Source organism: Watersipora subatra, chromosome 10 (assembly GCF_963576615.1).
Source record: "Watersipora subatra chromosome 10, tzWatSuba1.1, whole genome shotgun sequence".
In the NCBI taxonomy this organism is placed as follows: domain Eukaryota; kingdom Metazoa; phylum Bryozoa; class Gymnolaemata; order Cheilostomatida; family Watersiporidae; genus Watersipora; species Watersipora subatra.
Window position 1 is genome coordinate 32,900,223 of NC_088717.1, and position 22,370 is coordinate 32,922,592.

Here is a 22,370-nt window from a genome sequence, read left to right on the forward strand (position 1 = left end):
TGAGTTTCACATGATTAGGATTTTTCACTATTTATTGATGCATTATTTTTCATCTGTTGATAGTCTATATGAATAACCGTATTCATGGTCAATGTATGAGGCGCTAAAAATACTCATCATTTAAACTACAATATAATGAAAGCTTCTTTTCCGGCTACATTTAAAAATGCGTTTTCGTTTAAAGAGTCTTCAAGACTTGTTTTATCGGTTATTGGTTGTACTTTCGACAAAAAAGTTATATGCGTTTTTGAAATTCATCTGGTCCACTGATTAGACTTACTATTTGTAATACAGTTCGCTTGTTTACTCAAAAGCTCCGAGGACAGTAAATAAAATGCATGCAGTGCATTTTATTTACTGTCCTCAGAGCTTTCCTAAAACACTGAAGCAGACAAAGTCTGACAACAGTCTAATATCGATTACCAATGAAGATGTTTTTTGTAGGTGAGCAGAGGTACTATTGTGGATTAGCAGCCTCTCTTAGTGTAATTTCTCATTGCCTCTGCAGCTATGTATAAAGTGGCCATATGTGCAGGTACGGCATACCAACCTCTGCTTTCAAGTACTGTTTCCTTAAAGGTTGACTTGCAACAAAATTCACATTGCAGTTATTTGGTATCAAAAGATTCACCATGTCTTACCCTGTTGTGTTGTAGGTGTCAAATTCGTGGAAATGTGATTACCGGCTCTTAAAAGCTCAAAAACGAAAAGCCGCCGTAAATTGGAATCTGTTTATTTATCTGACGTAGTCATTCCAGTTTGGTTATCGTCTTGTCACGTATGTTCTCACGTGAATTGAAAGGCCAATAAAAAGCTTAATGTAAAACTTATCGTAGCACTAGTTTATGTCAAACACTTCGGGTTTTACCGAAGACCCCATATCAAATATAGATGCTCGCTACTTTACAGTTTTCTTTCGGCATTATTCAATTGTCAAGTCGTAATCTGACCACGTGACCCAATACTTCGCAAATAATTTTTGCAGCTCTTTTCGATTATCACAGGTAACCAACAGGCTCGTCATTATCAGACAATGATATATACTCCTTCGAGGTAAGGTTAAAAAGTTTAACGATTTTTTACGGTAAGTTATAAGATATCAGTGCTAAAAGTGACAGCATTACAATGACGATAAAACAGACGCGTAAAAACAATAGACATGGTTTTATTGATTGCGTGAAGTATATTTTTGAAAATATTTCGACAAATGAGGTTGCATGAAAGTGTAAACAGAAACCATTCTGTAACAACTACGTCCCATTTGAGCCGCTTTGGAAAGCGAATCCAAACTATGGCGGTCTCGTGTGGCTACGATTAACTGTTCGTTTTTGAGCTTTTAAGAGCTTGTAATCTCATTTCCATATATTTTGCACCTACAACACAACAGAGTAAGACATGGTGAATCTTCTGATACCAGATAACTGTAATGTGAATTTTGTTGTAAGTCAACCTTTAAATGTCATAGTTTTTAGGTGAAGCAGATGTCGTGTATATTTTGCTCTCTTTTCCTAGTAGAGCGATATTAAACTTTTTGGATGCAATAAATCTGCTAATTTATCTCCAACATATCAAAGATCTCTTAATAAATGTGCATTGAGAAACTGAGAAATATCTCTACCAGTTGATATCTATTGCTTGCAATGACCTCCGATGATATTATAGCCTGTGTCCTTCTTTGCAATTTGTTGGCATTTTCAATTTTTATTTCATTCGAAGTTTGAAGACATATTTTTATTTTATATTTATAAATAACAACCTTGCATAAAAGCTCATTGCACTCACTGATGTTTGATACAGTTTCCAGCCAAAACTAGCTTTTTATGTGCAATAGAAGTGGAGTTATGACGATCGATCCATTGTAAGCCGTGTTAAGGTAGCCGCAAGTATGCTATTAAATAACATGCTATAAATCTGCATATTTATAAGTTTATTTATAAATATGTGAAATAATAATCGATCAAATGATACAAATATATATTCATGAACAATTCACATAAACGAATCATACTTATATTACATGCAGAAACAAAAATTAACGTTTTTAAAACAAATATCTCCATCGCTTGCTCGGATAGCTGCGTTCGGATGGTTGCTTTAGATGGAACGAACATCTTCTAGTTGTCCAATACCTTCCACGATATCTTCCGGCCTTAACTCTTCTTTTGCACTAATAAACTAGTCGATATTAGCATCCAAACATTTTTGGCATAGCAAAACCTTTATGCTCTGCATTTATCACTATAAAAGTATGCTCGAAAAACATAACCTTTGGTCCAAAACTTGCGAACCGATTTTTATATGCATGTCCTTAGAAGTACATGTATTAGGACCATACTAAACAAGGAACTACTATTAGCCTAAGACAGTAGTTATTTCTACGGCGTTGCTTTCAAAGTTCCATCTACCATCATCTACCATTTTTATATATGTACATGTACTTCGAAGTATGAGGACCGCGTCAAACAAGGAATCACTATTAGCCTGAGACAGTAATTATTTCTATAGCGTTGCTTGGAAATTTCATCCACCATCATAAATTTAGGCCGCTTTTTATATATGTAGGCTACTTTGAGATAGAAAGACTTCGTTAAACAGAGAACTACTAGCCTGAGACCGCTATTGATTATTGCAATGGGGTAACTTTCAAATTTTTAGCGAAGAACCGGAAAGCTTTGGAATTAAGCAATGAGAGAATTAAATGTTATTGATATAAACGATCCATGATCAATCCAATTTTGTGGACACTTTTGTACTGATCAGTTGATATTATAGGCTTGTAAAAATCAAGTAATGTCAGTGGCGGTCAAATGGAGAGTGGCGCTGTATTTTCCAAGCATTCTCTCAGGGTGGCGGTCAATTGGAGGCGGCGTTCAATTAGAGGTGGCGTTCAATTAGAGGTGGCGTTCAATTAGAGGTGGCGTTCAATTAGAGGTGGCGTTCAATTAGAGGTTTTATGGTAACCTTCATAAGTATGAACTGATTATAGTAGTAGTCATGAAAAATAAATTTTTATGTACATGTCTTTCGATAATATCTGCATCATCCCAGTATTGTAATACATTAAATTCAATTTTAACATTTGTCATTGATTTGAATTGCTGAAGTATAACGGTTGACATGAAACAAAGTTCACATTACAGTTATTTGGTATCAAAAGGTTCGCCATGTCTTACTCTGCGGTGTGGTAGGTGCAAAATATGTGGAAATGTGATTACAAGCTCTTGAAAGCTAAAAAACGAACAGTTAATTGCAGCCATCATGAAAACGCTATAGGTTAGAATTCTTTTATTTCGATGACTAACTCGACGAGGTTATTGTTTTGACAGGTGATGTTATCACGTAAATTGAAAGGCCAATAAAAGGCTCAATATCAAACGTCTCAGCGCTAGTTTATGACAAACACTTCGGGTTCTACCAGAAAGCCCTTATCAAATATACATGTAGATGCTCGCTGCTTTACAGTTTCGGCTTGGTCTTATCATCTAGTCGCAATCTGATCATCTGACCCATGTTTCCTGCCAAATGGTGCCAATAATTTCTGCAGCATTTTTCGACTATCGAAGGTGACCAACAGGCTCATGTTTATCAGAGGATGGTTTATGCTTCTTCGAGCTAAGGTTAAAAAATAAAACTAATTTTGTGCTAGGTTTTGAAATATCAGTACTCAAAGTGACAGCATAACAATGATGATGAAATAGATGCCTACAGACAATAGACAGTGTTATTGAATGCGTGAAGTATATTTGTGAAAGTATTTCGACGAATGAGGTTGCACGAAAGTGTAAACAAAAGCACCCATCATGTCCAACTCCGTCATATTCAAACCTTTTTTTTGAGAGGAATTTCAACCTAAGGCGTTTTCGTGATGGCTGCGATTAACTGTTCGAATTCTACGTTTTAAAGCACATAAATTACATAATTATTTTATCATATATTTTAATACATCAGAGTCTTGGCTTTCGAATGAGCCTATATTCAATACACAAAGAGTAATAGAACTATGAAAAACAGGGTGTCAAAAGTATGTCCTGCAATAAAAAAACACTTGGTTGCGGTTCCCACAATATGATGTCATAATTATTATTTAACCTTACGTCGTCGATCCCTTTCGCTGCCATTGAGGCTGCGCTTTTCTGTGACAATCGGTGCTGTTAAACCCAGAGAGCGCTAATAATAAACTAGGATTCTAGATAATCAACAATGCCCGGGGATCATGCTAACGTCTGACTAATACAAACTCATGTTCTGGGTTAATTAATTATGCTTCAATAAATATACTGTCGTTAATAAAGGTAATGAAATCACGTCGATTAAATTGTGACCTGCAGTGGCGTGGCCATAGGACTATATGTCAATTGCACTTTTCCGGCGATCACGCAATGCTCGAAATTAATTAGTCTCAGTCGTGCCCCTCAACATCACAATAAAGAGAGAGAGACTAGTGCATAATATCATCGGGAAAACATAGTATGGCGCTTGGAATCTGAGTTATTTATCATTGAAATAATCTGTACATGGAGAGGTAATGACACTGATTCCTTTGTCATCTTCATTGGTTCTCTGGAGTTGTCCTACCTTCGCCTGCCACTAGCGTCATAATCGTAGCTGATAAATATAAGCGGTAAGCAATAAAATAAGCGGTAAAAGCACATAGCACCGGATATGAAAATTGTGATGTCACAATTTTCAAGGATATATCAATGAACATTTCTGCGGTAGAGAGCTCTGGGGAAATCCTATAAACACCAACTAATGGCTGTCTCACCATGTCAAACAATGGCTCACTTGAAAGCCAAGATATTGAAGAACGTGAATAAGCTGAAACAGTACTTATGTAATTGATGTGCTTTAAGAGCTTTTAATCACATTTCCACATATTTTGCGCCTACAACACAGCAGAGTGAGAGATGGTGAACCTTTTGATACCAAATAACTGTAATGTGAATTTGGTTGCAAGTCAACTTTCAAGCTTGATGAAATAACAATTCTGGTCAACTGTAGTTTCCAGACTCTTTTTTATAGAAAAATATGCAGTTTCCATTCTGTGGATTTTGAATTGTGGGCGCGTTGAGTCACTGCGTTGAGTCACTGCGTCGAGTCACTGCGTCGAGTCACTGCGTCGAGTCACTGCGTCGAGTCACTGCGTCGAGACACTGCGTCGAGTCACGGTGTGATGTTTTTCAGGACATTCACATGTTGCAGATTAGCATGTAGCTTTGTTAAAACAGATAAGGAATTCTACTACAAAAATCGTAGCGTCGCACTACTATCTTGCTTAACAATGCACTTTTAATTTAGGAACGACTGCAGGGTGGAAATGTTTAAAATGTAATAGCTTGTGTGGCATTTTCTGCCACTGCCATTTCCCTCTTTCGCAAGCATTTGGTGTAAAATTTGCTTGACTCGCTGGTTTTGGCCGTTTTCATCTTTCAAATGATGCAAATGTGTGGAAGAACCATGTCATGAAAAGATAGTGATGGTGGTTGTGTTGTTCACTGCTTAGTAGCCTTTATAAGTTTATAAAGGCCAACAGCAACAACTTTATAAGTTTGTCTTCATAGTCACAGTAGTTGCAATTTAGAGTTGCGATTACAAACTGCTTATTAGTAAGTGTTTGGTGGGTGCATCAATAATGGCCCAACTGACATGTTCTGAACACATATCCTTGGGTATTTTAGACCAGCTTCTAAGAGGCGATGACTTCCATATTGTCACACTGAAACACCCAAAAAGTGATTTACCAACCCAGTTTGCTTTTTCGCAAGACTATTCAATCCTCGCTGAAGTTAGTACGATTTCTCTCTTTTTCTATCCTCTTCTCTCTCAAAACAAGTTAGCTGACATTTTTATGGACTATTTTTATTGCCTCTGTAAACTAGAGAAATGATATTTGCTATTGCTATTACTCATTCTCTTTCTTTCTATATATTTACTCGGTTCACTTTTATCACTTTTACTCATCTTCTTTCTGTCCGCAGATACTTGAGCATAAACCAGACACTGGATCCTGGTTCATTGGTTCAGAAGTGAGTTCTGCTGGTTCTATTCTCTATATGACTAAGTATGATCCAATCTTCCTGATCATCCCATATCTCCTCCAGCAGCATCAGACCAATGTGAGTCTATTTATCGCCTGTGTTGGTTGTGTTTTGCTGCACATATTACCGATGTCTTCTGGGAATGATAAACTTAGTACTAAAAACTTTACATCATGACATTTGATTTTAATAACATTAGCTCCTTGTGCTCTTGTCCGTGGTCCACTTGCCAGCAGCCATCAAGAAACACCTTTTCTGTAACAGCAGATGCCCCTATAATGTATCCCTTCTACAACGCAAATTTTACATGACGTAAATATTTTTTGTTAGGCTTCTGCTTTGTATTACTTAAAAATTCCATCAAGGTAGTATTAAGTGGGTAGAAGTTCTCAGATTTGATTTGAATAATGCCAATCCTGTGGTTTGCCTTGAAAATATCGCTTTCCTCTCACCGCATTTAGGAGAGAAAACGCCGTATGCAGTTATCTTTATCATATATCTATATATATACATGGGACCTCCGTCATGCATCATTAATTCGTTTTGGTGTTTGTATCGTACGACGAAAATGTCATATAGAGGGATATGGAAACCCGTAGTATGCAAACAGCAACTTGGTGAAAAAAACACCAAAATCTTATACACATAATGTACATATTGAAACTTTGTAACCAAATAGCATTTTCTTACTAAGTTTCAAATATTAACCCTTTCGCAGGCAAGTTTTTTTTGGGCTATTTGAGACCCTGGGCAGATTAATTTTTCACAAATTGATTTAAAAAAAATCATTGATACACTTTAATTTATTATATTGTATATGCGTACTGTGTTTTTATTATACAGGTGAATACAAATAAATATTTATAAGTCAAATTCTTATATAAGTGTTTCTCTAGCTATAGTTTTGGAAGCATTTGCCCTTGCAGAGGCCTACACCACAGTCTTGACATCATGTGGTTATTATTGTTTCTTTATAGCTTTGTCTATAGCCTTTGGAGGACGCCATGACAGTAAAAGAAAGTTGTTGCACTCTGGGAAAATATTCAGAAAGCAGTAACAGAAGCATAAACAAGCTACAAACAAAAATCCCCATTTTATTCAAATACGTTTTATTTCAGATTTTTCGTTCGTTTAATATTGCAAAAACGATCGTTTTTTTTCTTCTCAAAACGGCTAATTTTTTGGTTGTTTACAGAGACCAATATATTTTAGTTTACTATTAGTAAAAAAATTAAATAAAAAGACGCAATAAGCTAACCAGAAATCAATTTATAAACAATGTTCGCGTGGCGACAATAGTCACTCTGCCCATTGGCGTCAGTATCGCAAAACGACAATAATGTCGCTCTACCTGCCAAAGGATTAAATTTAGTAACTACGGTTACCTACAGTAGTGTATTTTATGATTATGCTCTGCTTGTTACTGTGGTTATGATTTTTCTTCCTTTCACGTCAATATCAATCTTGGGACCCATGGCTAATGAATTTAAGTTATATTTGTAGTTTCATATGTATAATGAATTAAAGTTTATAGTAAATATTATATTGAAGGCTAAAATATCCAATGATTTTCACTTTTTAATCATTTTTGATTCACTCGCACAATATCAAGCATTTACGAAACGCGAAGAATGCTGAACTTGGAAAAAGAGACAGAGAGTGAGCATCGTATCTCTTTCAGGCTTTGTGGGAGGGATTTTGGCAAATAGCATATATCAGGATTGTCGTTATTCCGACATATTCAGCACGCTGATCGTCAAATTTCGATTCCGAGGGAATTTTTTGTTGATGTAGTATGGCGGAAGAAATGTTGTAATGCAAAGACAAAAAACCGTCGTGTTTCACATTGTAAGGCCAAAAAACTGTAAAACAGGGGTGTCATAACCGAAGGGGTGCACTGTATTAGCAACCTGGCAGTCTAGTTCGCCATGAGAAATCGTCACATGTTTTAAAAAAGCACATACAGTCATTCTTCAACTTACGAGTGCCCCAACATACAAGAAACCTGAAATACCTGAAAAAGGCCGGGGCTATCTATCAAGACTATAAAATGGACATTCGGACAAGTTGGCTAGTAGTCGTGCATTCGTCCTTTTCGCAACATGTTGAAAGGATGACAAAGGCAAAAGTCCTTAGATAGGTTTCTCTTAAAATGACCGGCTGATCGTGAAAGCGAAACGAAGGAAAAATTAGCTGAGCCGCTAGAAGAAATTTAAAACTATGATTGCCAAAGGAATTTAATCACGTTAAGTTTAATATGAAAGATTGCTTTCAAGTCTGTGCATCAAAATCCAAATTTATTAAAGTCAAATGTTGTAATGAAGGATAACTTTTCTCTCCCTCTTTGGCAAATGCTAGCGTTAGCTGCTAGTGTATGTATTTAATTTTACATTTTAATTAATCACATTTTCTTGCATTTTTTTTTATTCGTTGCCTTTTGAAAGCATGTGGCAAGTTAGGACAATTATCAGCATGTTTCTTCTGTTACAATATCTTGTTTTAAGTGTTTTTGTTTGTGTTTTTTTAGAGTATGGAAACCAATCAATATGTATTTAATTGTTCTATATATAAATGAATTGCACCAACTTGCGAGTAAATTGACATACGAGCTCAGTCCCAGAACGCATTAATCGCGTATGTCAAGGTATGACTGTATAGGAAACATGCAAACACTGTTAGATTAGCTCTGTTAAGAACCGCTTTCGTATCTTTCATCATGTTCTATAAGATCTCATTTGTAAGCCAATATATCTAGTTTGTCTGTGTCTTTCAATGAGCTCTTGTTTTTTACTAGCGTTTTTATCCCTCTGACAGAGTGTATGAAGTCTTTAACCACCGTGAGTGATAGCAACCGTACCTTAGTATCCCAACCGTAGGCAGTTTGGTTTGATTAGAAATTCTGTCCACTTTACTCTTTGTGGAGACAACTCTTACTAGAGTTTGTACAAAAATTTGCATGATATATGTGTCATGATCACAGAAACCATGGTTAAGTCGGGATTATTAGATTTCGAGTTATCTGCATTAACAGAAGGAGAAAATTCTCGCAGTTATTTTGGAAAATTTTTTTTTGATTTTAGCTTAATTACAGCAGATTTTATGGTCAATAAACTGAATGCATGTTTACCATCAGTGCGAAAACATAGTTCCGAGAAAACTGGTGTTAAAGTCTGAGAAACGAAAACCGATGCACAGTTTTGTTTACATTTCAAAACGTCATAGCAACCAATATTAAGAGGTTGTGATATTTATCCAGATTTCTGTCTTTATATCAAAAACATTATGCTGAATTTAAAAATCTAAACAGATTTTGGCTGGTTGTCATAGAAATGGCTGTATATCTATAAGAAAATGTATTACCTAATTTTGCAGATATTAAAAACGGCTTGGCAGTGCCGCGATATTGAGCACAACCGTAGTATGGTCAACAAAATGTTTAAAAAAATAATAACAGTAACATATTGCACATCATCGGTCACTCTATACTTTGATCTTGCAAATTCGAATAATTTTTCTTGTAATCAAATCTTATAAAATCGAATAATTATTCTTATAATTAAATATTGTAAAAATTTTATAAGAATGGTTAGGAATATATCATGGTCATTCCCTTTTCTTACACTGCTTTTGACATCAGTTGGAATACCAAAGTACTCGTTATAAGTGTCCAAAATGTCAGAATTATCCTTCAAATCGGCAAAAAAGAAACGATTACGTTTTTCGGACGCCATTTTTCAGTACTTCCTGTTTAGCATAGCAACAGTTTTAAGGGTTTTTTTCTGAGGTTTTAAGACATTTATTAGCTAAATTGACTTCAGATTCAGAAAGATCACTTTTTGATTGGTCCAGAAGCACGTGTTAAAAAATCCTTACCAAAATTATAATTTCAGTTGGTGCAACTTTAAAGTCGAATACCTCAACTTCGTGATTTGCGACTTAACCATGGTTTCTGTGACCGCGACCCATATATACAACGTACTGGCTGTACTACCTGGCGTTGTCCGAGTAATGAAGTCTGGACAGAAAATTCATTTGTATTTAACACTAGCTGTGCTACCTGGCGTTGCCCTGGTAATAAACATCAGTCTATAAACAATTAGGGTAATGTAGTCGCCTGCCATTTGCTATTAGCCTGGCACATTGCCAATGGATAATTTGAGTAAGTTTACTAATAAAAGCTAACTACTTGCTTTAACGATTGAGCAGCACGCATAAAATGACACTACCCCCCACGACGCTGCGCCATCATGTTGTCTTGTAACGGAGAGCGGTAGCGTATTTGCAATGATACATATAATGCATACACGTATAACGTATACGCATTGATACATATACACATATGTATACACATGATACGTATAATGTATGATGTATAATGAATCCATCAAGTTTGTGTGGCTGAATTGGAAAGGCATCGAACTGGTGAACGGGAGGGTCCGAGATAAAATCCTCCGTGTTACGGATTCTCTATTTCAGGATTTTAATAGCTATAGCTCACCAGACACAGCCACACAACTTTGATAAATATATACATACAAAGTATATATATACATCATGCATATTTCTAAAGACATACAATGATAGGTACAGGTGATCATTTGTAACATAGTCCTTCAAAGACTTGCTTAATTAAAATGTAATCGATTTATTTTTAATATCCTGTTTGATTGTAAACTAATTTTTACAACGAGAATAGAATTGATCGAACACTACCCATGTTAGTGTGAGAGTCTCATCATTTCTAATTATGCACTAATCATTGTTTAGTTGTGATCTCTGCCTCTTTTGGAATATCATAAATGGTAGTCCTAAAGTATGTAGGTACAAAGCATGCATAGTTGACTCATTTTGTGAAAAATGATTGCCTGGCTGACAAATTAATTGTATCAGAAGTAATTTTTTCTCTCAGAATTTGTATCATAGCTAAGAATTGTGAGAAACAAGGAATACTAGATCAAAGAGGAAATGGTAAAAAGTTTCAAGACAAGAATATTCATGTACACGTGTAGATGGATGTTCCAGTAGTCAGACAGGTTCCTGCTCAAGCCATATACTAAACAGTTTTATCAATTTTCTCTGAATATGTCACTCATTAGCAGAAGTGTCTGATTAAATGAGACGGTACAATTATGTCTGACGACTATTTTCACCATATATATTGTGTTCTCTAGTTGTAGACAATAGCTTTTGAACCTCCTTGTTATTTTTTAGCCTGAAAGGTATAGTCCGCTCGAGCAGCTGTTGGAAGACGACTCCTACCCCCATGCACGCAAGCTTTGCAGATGCGCAAACATTGAGTTGCTGAACCAGGTGTCTGATGTAAAGGGTAGGTGAGTTTTAGAGACAGCTGATCTCATAACCCCCACGGGGAGTTTGACTGTGTGAGGGAGGAAGTTCTGGTAGAATTAGGTGCTGAATTACAGTGTGTATTATGGAGTTTTGATGCAACAATAATTGTTATTGAAGGTTTGACAGAAGATTTTCATAAACAGCAACTTGTTCACATTTGTATTAGCCCACAAATAAAATTAAGGGTTGTCTACTCGTCTACCATAAGTATGATGGTAGACTCGAATGCCGCTGACTAGACAGTTTCACTGCTGCCTATGCCTGACTGTATATGCATTAGTGTTGGGCCGGTATTGGGTTATCCGCTCTTACCGATACCGAGGGATTCTCGGTATCCGAGGAAACCAATCATTTTTGGTGTCAGCTAGGTATCCGCGGCCGGTTTGATATGATCGGTATTTATCCGTAAAAGCCTACCGGTAAATGGTTATACGGATATCCGGAGAGATTTTCAAAACGCTTCGTGACGAACATGCTAGTCTCAGCACGCATTGGCGAACAAATTCAACAAAAATTTCCACGCTTACTGTATTTACTATTATATTACGTTACATTGATAATGCCACCAGCCTCGAAGGTTTGGGAGTTCTACACAGATGGGAGGACGTATAAAGACTCTAACGGGACTGGACTCTATTTGGACTGCGTATAATTATGTGATTACATTACCTGATTACAATATGTGATAGTAAGATTTTTTTAAACTGTTTCAGTGTATTTAACAAAGAGAGCCCCTTGCCATTATCTATCTGTTTTTATTATACATAACGTTTGTATCAATAACTATATTTTTTAATAGAATAAACAATAAAAACATCTATCACGAAAATTATATTTCCATCTTTCTTTTCTTTTTTGGCTTTCTAAAACAAGGAATCTCTTTGCCGTAACAATATACCGCTGACTAAAGAATGTTTTTTTGCACTTGCTACTTTTTGCACTGGCTACTTTTTGCACAACGATAAAAATTGTTCGAGACAGTTATGATTTAAAGTTTAAACCATTTAAAAACACACTGATAACCACATACCGAACAATATTACCGACAATACCGAACTTTCTTAGTTGGCAAAGGATACCGAAGATGGTAAATACCGAGGATACCGATACCGGGAAAACCGATAAAAATGTGCAAGGATATCCGATCCGGCACTAAATTAGATACCGGCCCAACACTAATATGCATGGCTACATCTAAGCATATAAAGGAAATGATTGTGAAATCAGGTACTAGTTCTAGTACAACTAAAATTGTAATTGTAGAATGTGTTCTGATAATACATGTATTTATATTTATTTTTAAAACAGTGTAATAATAGATTTTGTTGACTCCCCAAGGAGTTAACCATAATTCATTCTAGACTGGTGTGTTTGACTTTTTATTTGGTCGACAACTGAAAACATTTTTTCCCGTTAACCCATACAAACAGGTGATATTGATATTATTCTGTCGTAGAACCAAAATGTACCTACACTATTAAACATAACTTTAATGGAAACAACATAAAATAGCTAAATGTGTGCACCATTAACTAAAACATGATAAAGAAAAAATATAAGGGACTTATAGAATGGAGGCAGAGAGGAGGAAGGCTAAGTGTGCCTTATGTAGTCAAGAATTAGGGTTGAAAAGGAGGTTATTCTGTACATTGACCTATATTTGTACTATTTATTAGTACATTGGTGTTTATATTGGTACTATTATTGGTACTAGAAAAGCAGAGGGAAGCAACACCGCATCATTCTGTTCCCTTACTCCGCCAAATTTGTAACCATGTGGTTGGTTTAATGTACACACACGATTGTTTGACTGCGGTAGAGCTGTATACTTCAGCAATATAATTGGAGTATATTAGCTGTAAGTCTGGCATATTTACTGTATATAAAATACTAGCAGTAAGCCTGGCCTTGCTCTGGATTCCTTTCATTTTCAACAAAGTTCACAATAACAACCATGAACAGGTTTACTGAAGGTAATTGTCTTTATTGCATTTGAAGGTGCATTCTCAAGTATCTAATCAGATAGATAGTGACATATTGTACATATAGAAGTCTAAAGTCTAATATTGCCAATTGAACCTGTCATTGCGTGAAGTAGACTTACTTCTATACAGTAAATAAGGAGTAGTGAGTCTCCTTTTATAACTAGATTCCTTCTCATGAGAATTTTTAAACATCATGGAACACCAGTTTGAGCCCCGTGCAGATAAATGTTTTCTGAAGCCCTGCACTTGCTGCCTATATTATATGTACCAGTACACTGACAGTCCTGTACCATGTGTACCAGTACACTGACAGTCCTGTACCATATGTATTAGTACACTGACAGTCCTGTACCATATGTACCAGTACACTGGCAGTCCTGTATCATATGTACTAGTACAATGATAGTCCTGTACCATATGTACTAGTACACTGACAGCCCTGTATCATATGTACTAGTACACTGACAGTCCTGTATCATATGAATTAGTGCACTGGCAGTCCTGTACCATATGTACTAGTACACTGACAGTCCTGTAGCATATGTACCAGTACACTGACAGTCCTGCACCATATGTATAAGTACACTGGCAGTCCTGTATCATATGTACTAGTACAATGATAGTCCTGTACCATATGTACTAGTACACTGACAGCCCTGTATCATATGTACTAGTACACTGACAGTCCTGTATCATATGAATTAGTGCACTGGCAGTCCTGTACCATATGTACTAGTACACTGACAGTCCTGTAGCATATGTACCAGTACACTGACAGTCCTGCACCATATGTATAAGTACACTGGCAGTCATGTACCATATGTACCAGTACACTGACAGTCCTGTACCATATGTGCCAGTACACTGACAGCCCTGTACCATATGTACTAGTACACTGACAGTCCTGTAGCATATGTACCAGTACACTGACAGTCCTGTACCATATGCATAAGTACACTGGCAGTCCTGTACCATATGTACTAGTACACTGGCAGTCCTGTACCATATGTACTAGTACACTGGCAGCCCTGTACCATATGTACTAGTACACTGGCAGTCCTGGATCATGTGTACCAGTACACCGGCAGTTCTGTCCAACATGAGAGATCATCATATGCAATAGCTATGTGCACAATTATTTCCCGAGGTGGAGTGGTGCAGTGGTGCAGTTCATAGTGTGCCTGGCCGCTAAGTGGAATATTCAATGGAGTGGTGCAGTTCATAGCGTGCCTGGCCGCTAAGTGGAATATTCAATGGAGTGGTGCAGTTCATAGTGTGCCTGGCCGCTAAGTGGAATATTCAATGGAGTGGTGCAGTTCATAGCGTGCCTGGCCGCTAAGTGGAATATTCAATGGAGTGGTGCAGTTCATAGTGTGCCTGGCCGCTAAGTGGAATATTCAATGGAGTGGTGCAGTTCATAGTGTGCCTGGCCGCTAAGTGGAATATTCAAGTTCGATTTGTTGGTCATGCATTTTCTCCTAACCTCTCAGTGTGGTGTTGAACGGGCGAACGAACAGATATTTTATTATAGGAAAGACTTCCTCAGTGGGACAATATCAAGATTACAAGATCAGAATTTTATCTATATATTTCTCAAAGTTGGTCGTAGGTGTATTCCTGTATTTGTCGTATTGGTTGTCCAGTTATAGCTATTATTTTATCGTCGCGCCCACACGCTACAACACCACTGTCTATACGTAGGTCTATGTATTTCTCAAAGTTGGAGTGCCCGTCCGTATGTGTGTCTCTTCGGCTATAGCGCACGCGGATTATTTTACCAATGCAGCTAAGCGTTACGATGCCACTGCTGAGAATTGATTTTTGTAAGGTTCAATTACTATATCTGGGGTCAAGGCCAATTCTTGTCACGGGGACAAATATACTCTATTTGTTAAAAGAGCCTCGACATTCTCTCTCCTTTCGGTCAGACAGAGTACGATATCTCATTTTCACATTTGTACCAGTATCGAGAGATAATAGTATCGTGGTATTCAAAGTTTTGATGGATATCTTCTGGTGGAACAGTAACCTTTTTTAAACCCAAGTTAGAAGAAAGATGATTACTTATGTTGATGACATTATAGCTGATTCAGATTCAGATTTTCGTGATTATACAAATAATTAAAACAGCAGCACTCACTCTGAAAGTAATTGTTTTGTAAGAGAAAGGAACGTTGCAGTGGATTGTTTTTAGCTTCGTAGCGATCGTAGCTTCGCATCGGTTTCTCAATACACAAAGTATAGATACATTGAATTTATTGCATAGCATTATTTTTTAACATATATTGGAAAATTAAAATATGTAACAAAAATGTTCAAGATAGAGTTTGAAGTTGAAAAAATATTGTTTACATATCATGAAGCAGTATTAGCATTTTTCGGTAAATTGGCTTGCCGTAGGCCGATAGCTAAATTTGCACATGGATGGCCGTGAAAGGGTTAAGCACCCACTTCTATACAAAAATTGTTATTATTAACTCAACATGTTCAGGATTTTTATTTTGTTTTCCCAGTTCGTATTAATTGTATCATTACTGAATCATCCTTTATTGTAATCGTAGCAAAACCGACTTAATTTAGCTATTACTTGCTAATTATTTCACTTTTACATCTAAACCCTCTTGTAGTTGTTTTATTTTTTTAATTTATTTGACCTGCCTACAGCATTTTCCTCATGATATGAAGTTTGAAAGTTAGAGTTGTTTGACAAAGTTTGAAAACCTTTGCAGTTGTTTTTATTTTCTATTGAATTCAGCTACACAAAACACTTTTCTCATGATGTATGTAGTTTGAAAGTTAGAATGGCAAGTGTTGTTATATGTTAAATACAAATCAAATTTCTGGCCAAAGACTTTTTCATTACCCTGGCAATGCTGGGTGGCACAGCTAGTAAGTATGTATACAGTCATACTTCGACTTACGAGCTTAATGCGTTCCGAGACTGAGCTCGTATGTCAATTTACTTGCATGTTGGTGCAATTTATCTATATATGTATATAGAACAATTAAATATATATTGATTGGTTTCCATACTCTAAAAAAATGCAAATAAAACACTCAAAACAAGATATTGTAACAGAAAGAACATGTTGGTTATTGTCCTAACTTACCACATTCTTTCAAAAAGCAACGAATGAAAATAATGCAAGGAAATATGATTAATTAGAATGTAAAATTAAATTCATACAATGGTAGCTAACGTTAGCATTTGCCAGGGAGGGAGGTGTAAGTTATCCTTCATTACAACAGTTGACTTTGATAAATTTGGATTTTATCAAATTCTTAAAATGCAAACTTAGAAGCCAACCTAAAAGTTAACTTTCATTTTAACTTAACGTAATTAAAATTTCTTCGGCGTTTACAGTTTCAAGTTTCTCGCTGGTTAGCTAATTTTTCATTTGTTTCGCTCTCACGACCAGCCGGCTATTTTAAGAGAAACCTATCTACGGACATCTGCCTTTGTCGCCCTTTCAACATGTTGCGATTAGGACGGACATAGGTTTCGTCACAAGGGGTTAATGCACGACCAATAGCCAACTTGTCCGATTGTCTATTTTTTATAGTTTTGGTAGATATCACCAGCCTTTTCACATAGCATCGTTTCAGTTACGCTGTCACCAGCCAATTGTTTGTCTTTTATCCAATGCTTGAACAGTCTCTCCATCAGCGGTCGGGAAAATCGCTGCACTGTTTAGAAACTATGGTTAGTCCTTTTGCAAACTAAATGCCCTGAAAATAATCCTTCTGTTTGATTATTGTGGATGTATTTCTGTCATATTGCTGAGCTAGCTCAATCACGCATACATATTTAGCATATTTTTCAATAATTTTTCCGTTTAATATCAATCGTTGTCTTTTGCTTTGCATTATCTTTCATTTTACTGGCAAACCTTCGGTCTACGCACAGTTATTTTAATTCACATAATTTAGTGCACAAAAAACAGGTACAAAAGAATAACCTGAGCAGTTGAAAAATACAGAGTGATGCTGTTCTCATAAAACACCTCCGACATACTTGGCAACTGACTCACGGGCTCGTATCTCAAACATGGCTCGTATGTTAGTACAAAAACTGGCTTAAAAGCTGGCTCGTATCTCAAGTTTCTCATACGTTGGTGCACTCGTATGTTGAAGTATTACTGTAGATGTAAGTAGTGGATGAAAAACCAAAACTCTCTAGGAATATGTTCCTGAAGAACTGTGTTTTAAAGCAAAATGCACACTACAATATCATTTGTAGCACTTGCTCCATCTCATACTGATACTACTGAATGTCTAGCACTGCTTGGCTGCTAAACTAATTACCCCATGAATTTGAGTAACTTAACTTACTTAAGCTAGTCTAAATATTTACTATAATAATAGCCGTGTCTGAAGCCAGCTTAATCGTTTTGTAACGCGAATTGATCTCTCACGCAATCATGAAGTTCAAGCAATGCTAGCAATAACCAATAATCAATAGCATTCACCAGAATTTACTGTGCAGCAACTGCTCTACAACACTGAGAGGGAGTCGGCACTATCACCTGTTATAATGAGTAACTGTTAAATGCAGTTACTATCGATAAATACATACCTGATCATCCCTGGTTTATCAGCTGGGTTTAGGAACTGTGTGATTGGTTCACAGCCGAAATAGATTTTTGCTTGAGCGGGTTTCGTATCATCGTCCTTCAACATATTAAACTTTTGCTGAAGCTCAACAGATTCTCCATCTAGTGGTGTATTTTTGACAAGGACATTTTCCTGTGAGCCAACATGTTTTTTCAAACAATGAGTATCCTACAAGCAGGTTTTTAGCGCTATTTCCTGATTATTTGTAGTGTGTTAAGCATGACAGTCATTTTGAAGTTGCGTTCTTTTGAGAAGTTAACTCCAAAATTTCATTAAAAACTTTGTTATAGTTGGCATTTAAGCAGAAGTTGCATTTTTTAAATTTAGCTCATTGTTATAAAGTCATTATCCTGTATAGCTATCTTGTATTATCCTTGATAGCTAGTCTATTATTCTGTATAGCTAGTCTATTATCCAGTATTATTCTGTATAACTAGTCTATTATCTTGTATTATCCTTGATAGCTAGTCTATTATTCTGTATAGCTAGTCTATTATCAAGTATTATTCTGTATAACTACTCTATTATCTTGTATAGCTATGGTCTATAATCCTGTCATTATCCTGCATAGCTGTTACTATTTGTGTTTAGTTGTTGTTTAGTGGGTCAAATATCCACACATACACATCCTGAACTCTCACCTGTCTTATTATATAATACATACTACAAGCAACTTAACACTCATGAAGCCTCCAGAGCAGTCAGACATGTCAGTCAAACATGCCTACCGTGTCACATTTGCCCGCTCTGGGTACCTCCCTACCGTGTCACATTTGCCCGCTACTGGGTACCTCCCTACCACACACTTCGAGACTTGTCATTCATAATCCGTAATTGTCAGCTAATTCATCATCAGGGATGTGTCTGTGTACACCAAATATTGTTTGATACTGCAGGAGCTGACGACTACAAGGCCTACAAGTACGATAATGAGAAACTGATGAACTGGTTAAAGGCTAAGGTGTGTTGCTGTAACTCACTTGGTCATAGGCATTAGCGATATGTGGGATTCGTATGCTGTCAAACCCATTGGTGTAGGTTGATATGGTAACCATTGGTGTGTTACCATTTGGTATGGTAACCATTGGTATGTTACCATTTGGAATCGTAACCATTGGTATGTTACCATTTGGTATGGTAACCATTGGTATGTTACCATTTAGTATGGTAACCATTTGGTATGTTACCATTGGGCCATTGCATGTAGTAATAGCAGGTCAGTCATAGTTTTTGAAAAGCTGCAACTGATTTTGGCGGATGGAACTGCTCTGTGTCTTCGCTTTGTTTTTCTTTCTAGTATTCATCAATAAAACCTGTACAGTAGACGCTCTCATTTTGTGAACCTGTACAGTAGACACTCCCATATTGTGAACCTGTACAGTAGACGCTCCCATATTGTAAACCTGTACAGTAGACGCTCCCATATTGTAAACCTGTACAGTAGACGCTCCCATATTGTAAACCTGTACAGTAGACGCTCCCATATTGTAAACCTGTACAGTAGTCGCTCCCATATTGTAAACCTGTACAGTAGACGCTCCCATATTGTAAACCTGTACAGTAGACGCTCCCATATTGTAAACTTGTACAGTAGTCGCTCCCATATTGTAAACCTGTACAGTAGTCGCTCCCATATTGTAAACCTGTACAGTAGACGCTCCCATATTGTAAACCTGTACAGTAGTCACTCCCATATTGTAAACATGTACAGTAGACGCTCTCATATTGTGAACCTGTACAGTAGACACTCCCATATTGTGAACCTGTACAGTAGACGCTCCCATATTGTAAACCTGTACAGTAGACGCTCCCATATTGTAAACCTGTACAGTAGATGCTCCCATATTGTAAACCTGTACAGTAGACGCTCCCATATTGTAAACCTGTACAGTAGATGCTCCCATATTGCAAATCTGTACAGCAGACGCTCCCATATTGTAAACATGTACAGTAGGCGCTCCCATATTGTGAACCTGTACAGTAGACGCTCCCATATTGTAAACCTGTACAGTAGACGCTCCCATATTGTAAACCTGTACAGTAGACGCTCTCATATTGTGAACCTGTACAGTAGACGCTCCCATATTGTAAACCTGTACAGTAGACGCTCCCATATTGTAAACCTGTACAGTAGATGCTCCCATATTGTAAACCTGTACAGTAGACGCTCCCATATTGTAAACATGTACAGTAGAAGCTCCCATATTGTAAACCTGTACAGTAGACGCTCCCATATTGTTAACCTTTACAGTAGACGCTCCCATATTGTAAACCTGTACAGTAGATGCTCTCATATTGTGAACCTGTACAGTAGACGCTCCCATATTGTGAACCTGTACAGTAGACGCTCCCATATTGTAAACCTGTACAGTAGATGATCCCATATTGTAAACCTGTACAGTAGACGCTCCCATATTGTAAACCTGTACAATAGACACTCCCATATTGTAAACCTGTACAGTAGACGCTCTCATATTGTAAACTTGTACAGTAGACGCTCCCATATTGTGAACCTGTACAGTAAACACTCCCATATTGTAAACCTGTACAGTAGACGCTCCCATATTGCAAACCTGTACAGTAGACGCTCCCATATTGTAAACCTATACAGTAGACGCTCCCATATTGTAAACCTGTACAGTAGATGCTCCCATATTGTAAACCTGTACAATAGACGCTCCCATATTGTAAACCTGTACAGTAGACGCTCCCATATTGTAAACCTGTACAGTAGACGCTCTCATATTGTGAACCTGTACAGTAGACGCTCCCATATTGTAAACCTGTACAGTAGACGCTCCCATATTGTAAACCTGTACAGTAGATGCTCCCATATTGTAAACCTGTACAGTAGACGCTCCCATATTGTAAACATGTACAGTAGAAGCTCCCATATTGTAAACCTGTACAGTAGACGCTCCCATATTGTTAACCTTTACAGTAGACGCTCCCATATTGTAAACCTGTACAGTAGACGCTCTCATATTGTGAACCTGTACAGTAGACGCTCCCATATTGTGAACCTGTACAGTAGACGCTCCCATATTGTAAACCTGTACAGTAGATGATCCCATATTGTAAACCTGTACAGTAGACGCTCCCATATTGTAAACCTGTACAATAGACACTCCCATATTGTAAACCTGTACAGTAGACGCTCTCATATTGTAAACTTGTACAGTAGACGCTCCCATATTGTGAACCTGTACAGTAAACACTCCCATATTGTAAACCTGTACAGTAGACGCTCCCATATTGCAAACCTGTACAGTAGACGCTCCCATATTGTAAACCTATACAGTAGACGCTCCCATATTGTAAACCTGTACAGTAGATGCTCCCATATTGTAAACCTGTACAATAGACGCTCTCATATTGTAAACTTGTACAGTAGACGCTCCCATATTGTGAACCTGTACAGTAAACACTCCCATATTGTAAACCTGTACAGTAGACGCTCCCATATTGTAAACCTGTACAGTAGATGCTCCCATATTGTAAACCTGTACAGTAGACGCTCCCATATTGTAAACCTGTACAATAGACACTCCCATATTGTAAACCTGTACAGTAGACGCTCTCATATTGTAAACTTGTACAGTAGACGCTCCCATATTGTGAACCTGTACAGTAAACACTCCCATATTGTAAACCTGTACAGTAGACGCTCCCATATTGCAAACCTGTACAGTAGACGCTCCCATATTGTAAACCTATACAGTAGACGCTCCCATATTGTAAACCTGTACAGTAGATGCTCCCATATTGTAAACCTGTACAATAGACGCTCCCATATTGTAAACCTGTACAGTAGACGCTCCCATATTGTAAACCTGTACAGTAGACGCTCTCATATTGTGAACCTGTACAGTAGACGCTCCCATATTGTAAACCTGTACAGTAGACGCTCCCATATTGTAAACCTGTACAGTAGATGCTCCCATATTGTAAACCTGTACAGTAGACGCTCCCATATTGTAAACATGTACAGTAGAAGCTCCCATATTGTAAACCTGTACAGTAGACGCTCCCATATTGTTAACCTTTACAGTAGACGCTCCCATATTGTAAACCTGTACAGTAGACGCTCTCATATTGTGAACCTGTACAGTAGACGCTCCCATATTGTGAACCTGTACAGTAGACGCTCCCATATTGTAAACCTGTACAGTAGATGATCCCATATTGTAAACCTGTACAGTAGACGCTCCCATATTGTAAACCTGTACAATAGACACTCCCATATTGTAAACCTGTACAGTAGACGCTCTCATATTGTAAACTTGTACAGTAGACGCTCCCATATTGTGAACCTGTACAGTAAACACTCCCATATTGTAAACCTGTACAGTAGACGCTCCCATATTGCAAACCTGTACAGTAG

At 37.2% G+C, this 22,370-nt stretch overlaps 1 protein-coding gene across 1 annotated transcript in view; it reads left to right on the forward strand.

The window, feature by feature from the left end:
- LOC137406314 (ribonuclease H2 subunit B-like) overlaps nucleotides 1–22,370 on the forward strand; it is a 59,505-nt gene that overhangs the window by 7,970 nt on the left and 29,165 nt on the right. Inside the window, exons 2-6 of the mRNA XM_068092875.1 lie at nucleotides 445–535; nucleotides 5,679–5,785; nucleotides 5,979–6,116; nucleotides 11,250–11,364; nucleotides 18,883–18,947. Coding sequence (XP_067948976.1) covers nucleotides 511–535; nucleotides 5,679–5,785; nucleotides 5,979–6,116; nucleotides 11,250–11,364; nucleotides 18,883–18,947 — 450 coding nt within the window. The 5' untranslated portion in view covers nucleotides 445–510. The remainder of the gene's footprint in view (nucleotides 1–444; nucleotides 536–5,678; nucleotides 5,786–5,978; nucleotides 6,117–11,249; nucleotides 11,365–18,882; nucleotides 18,948–22,370) is intronic.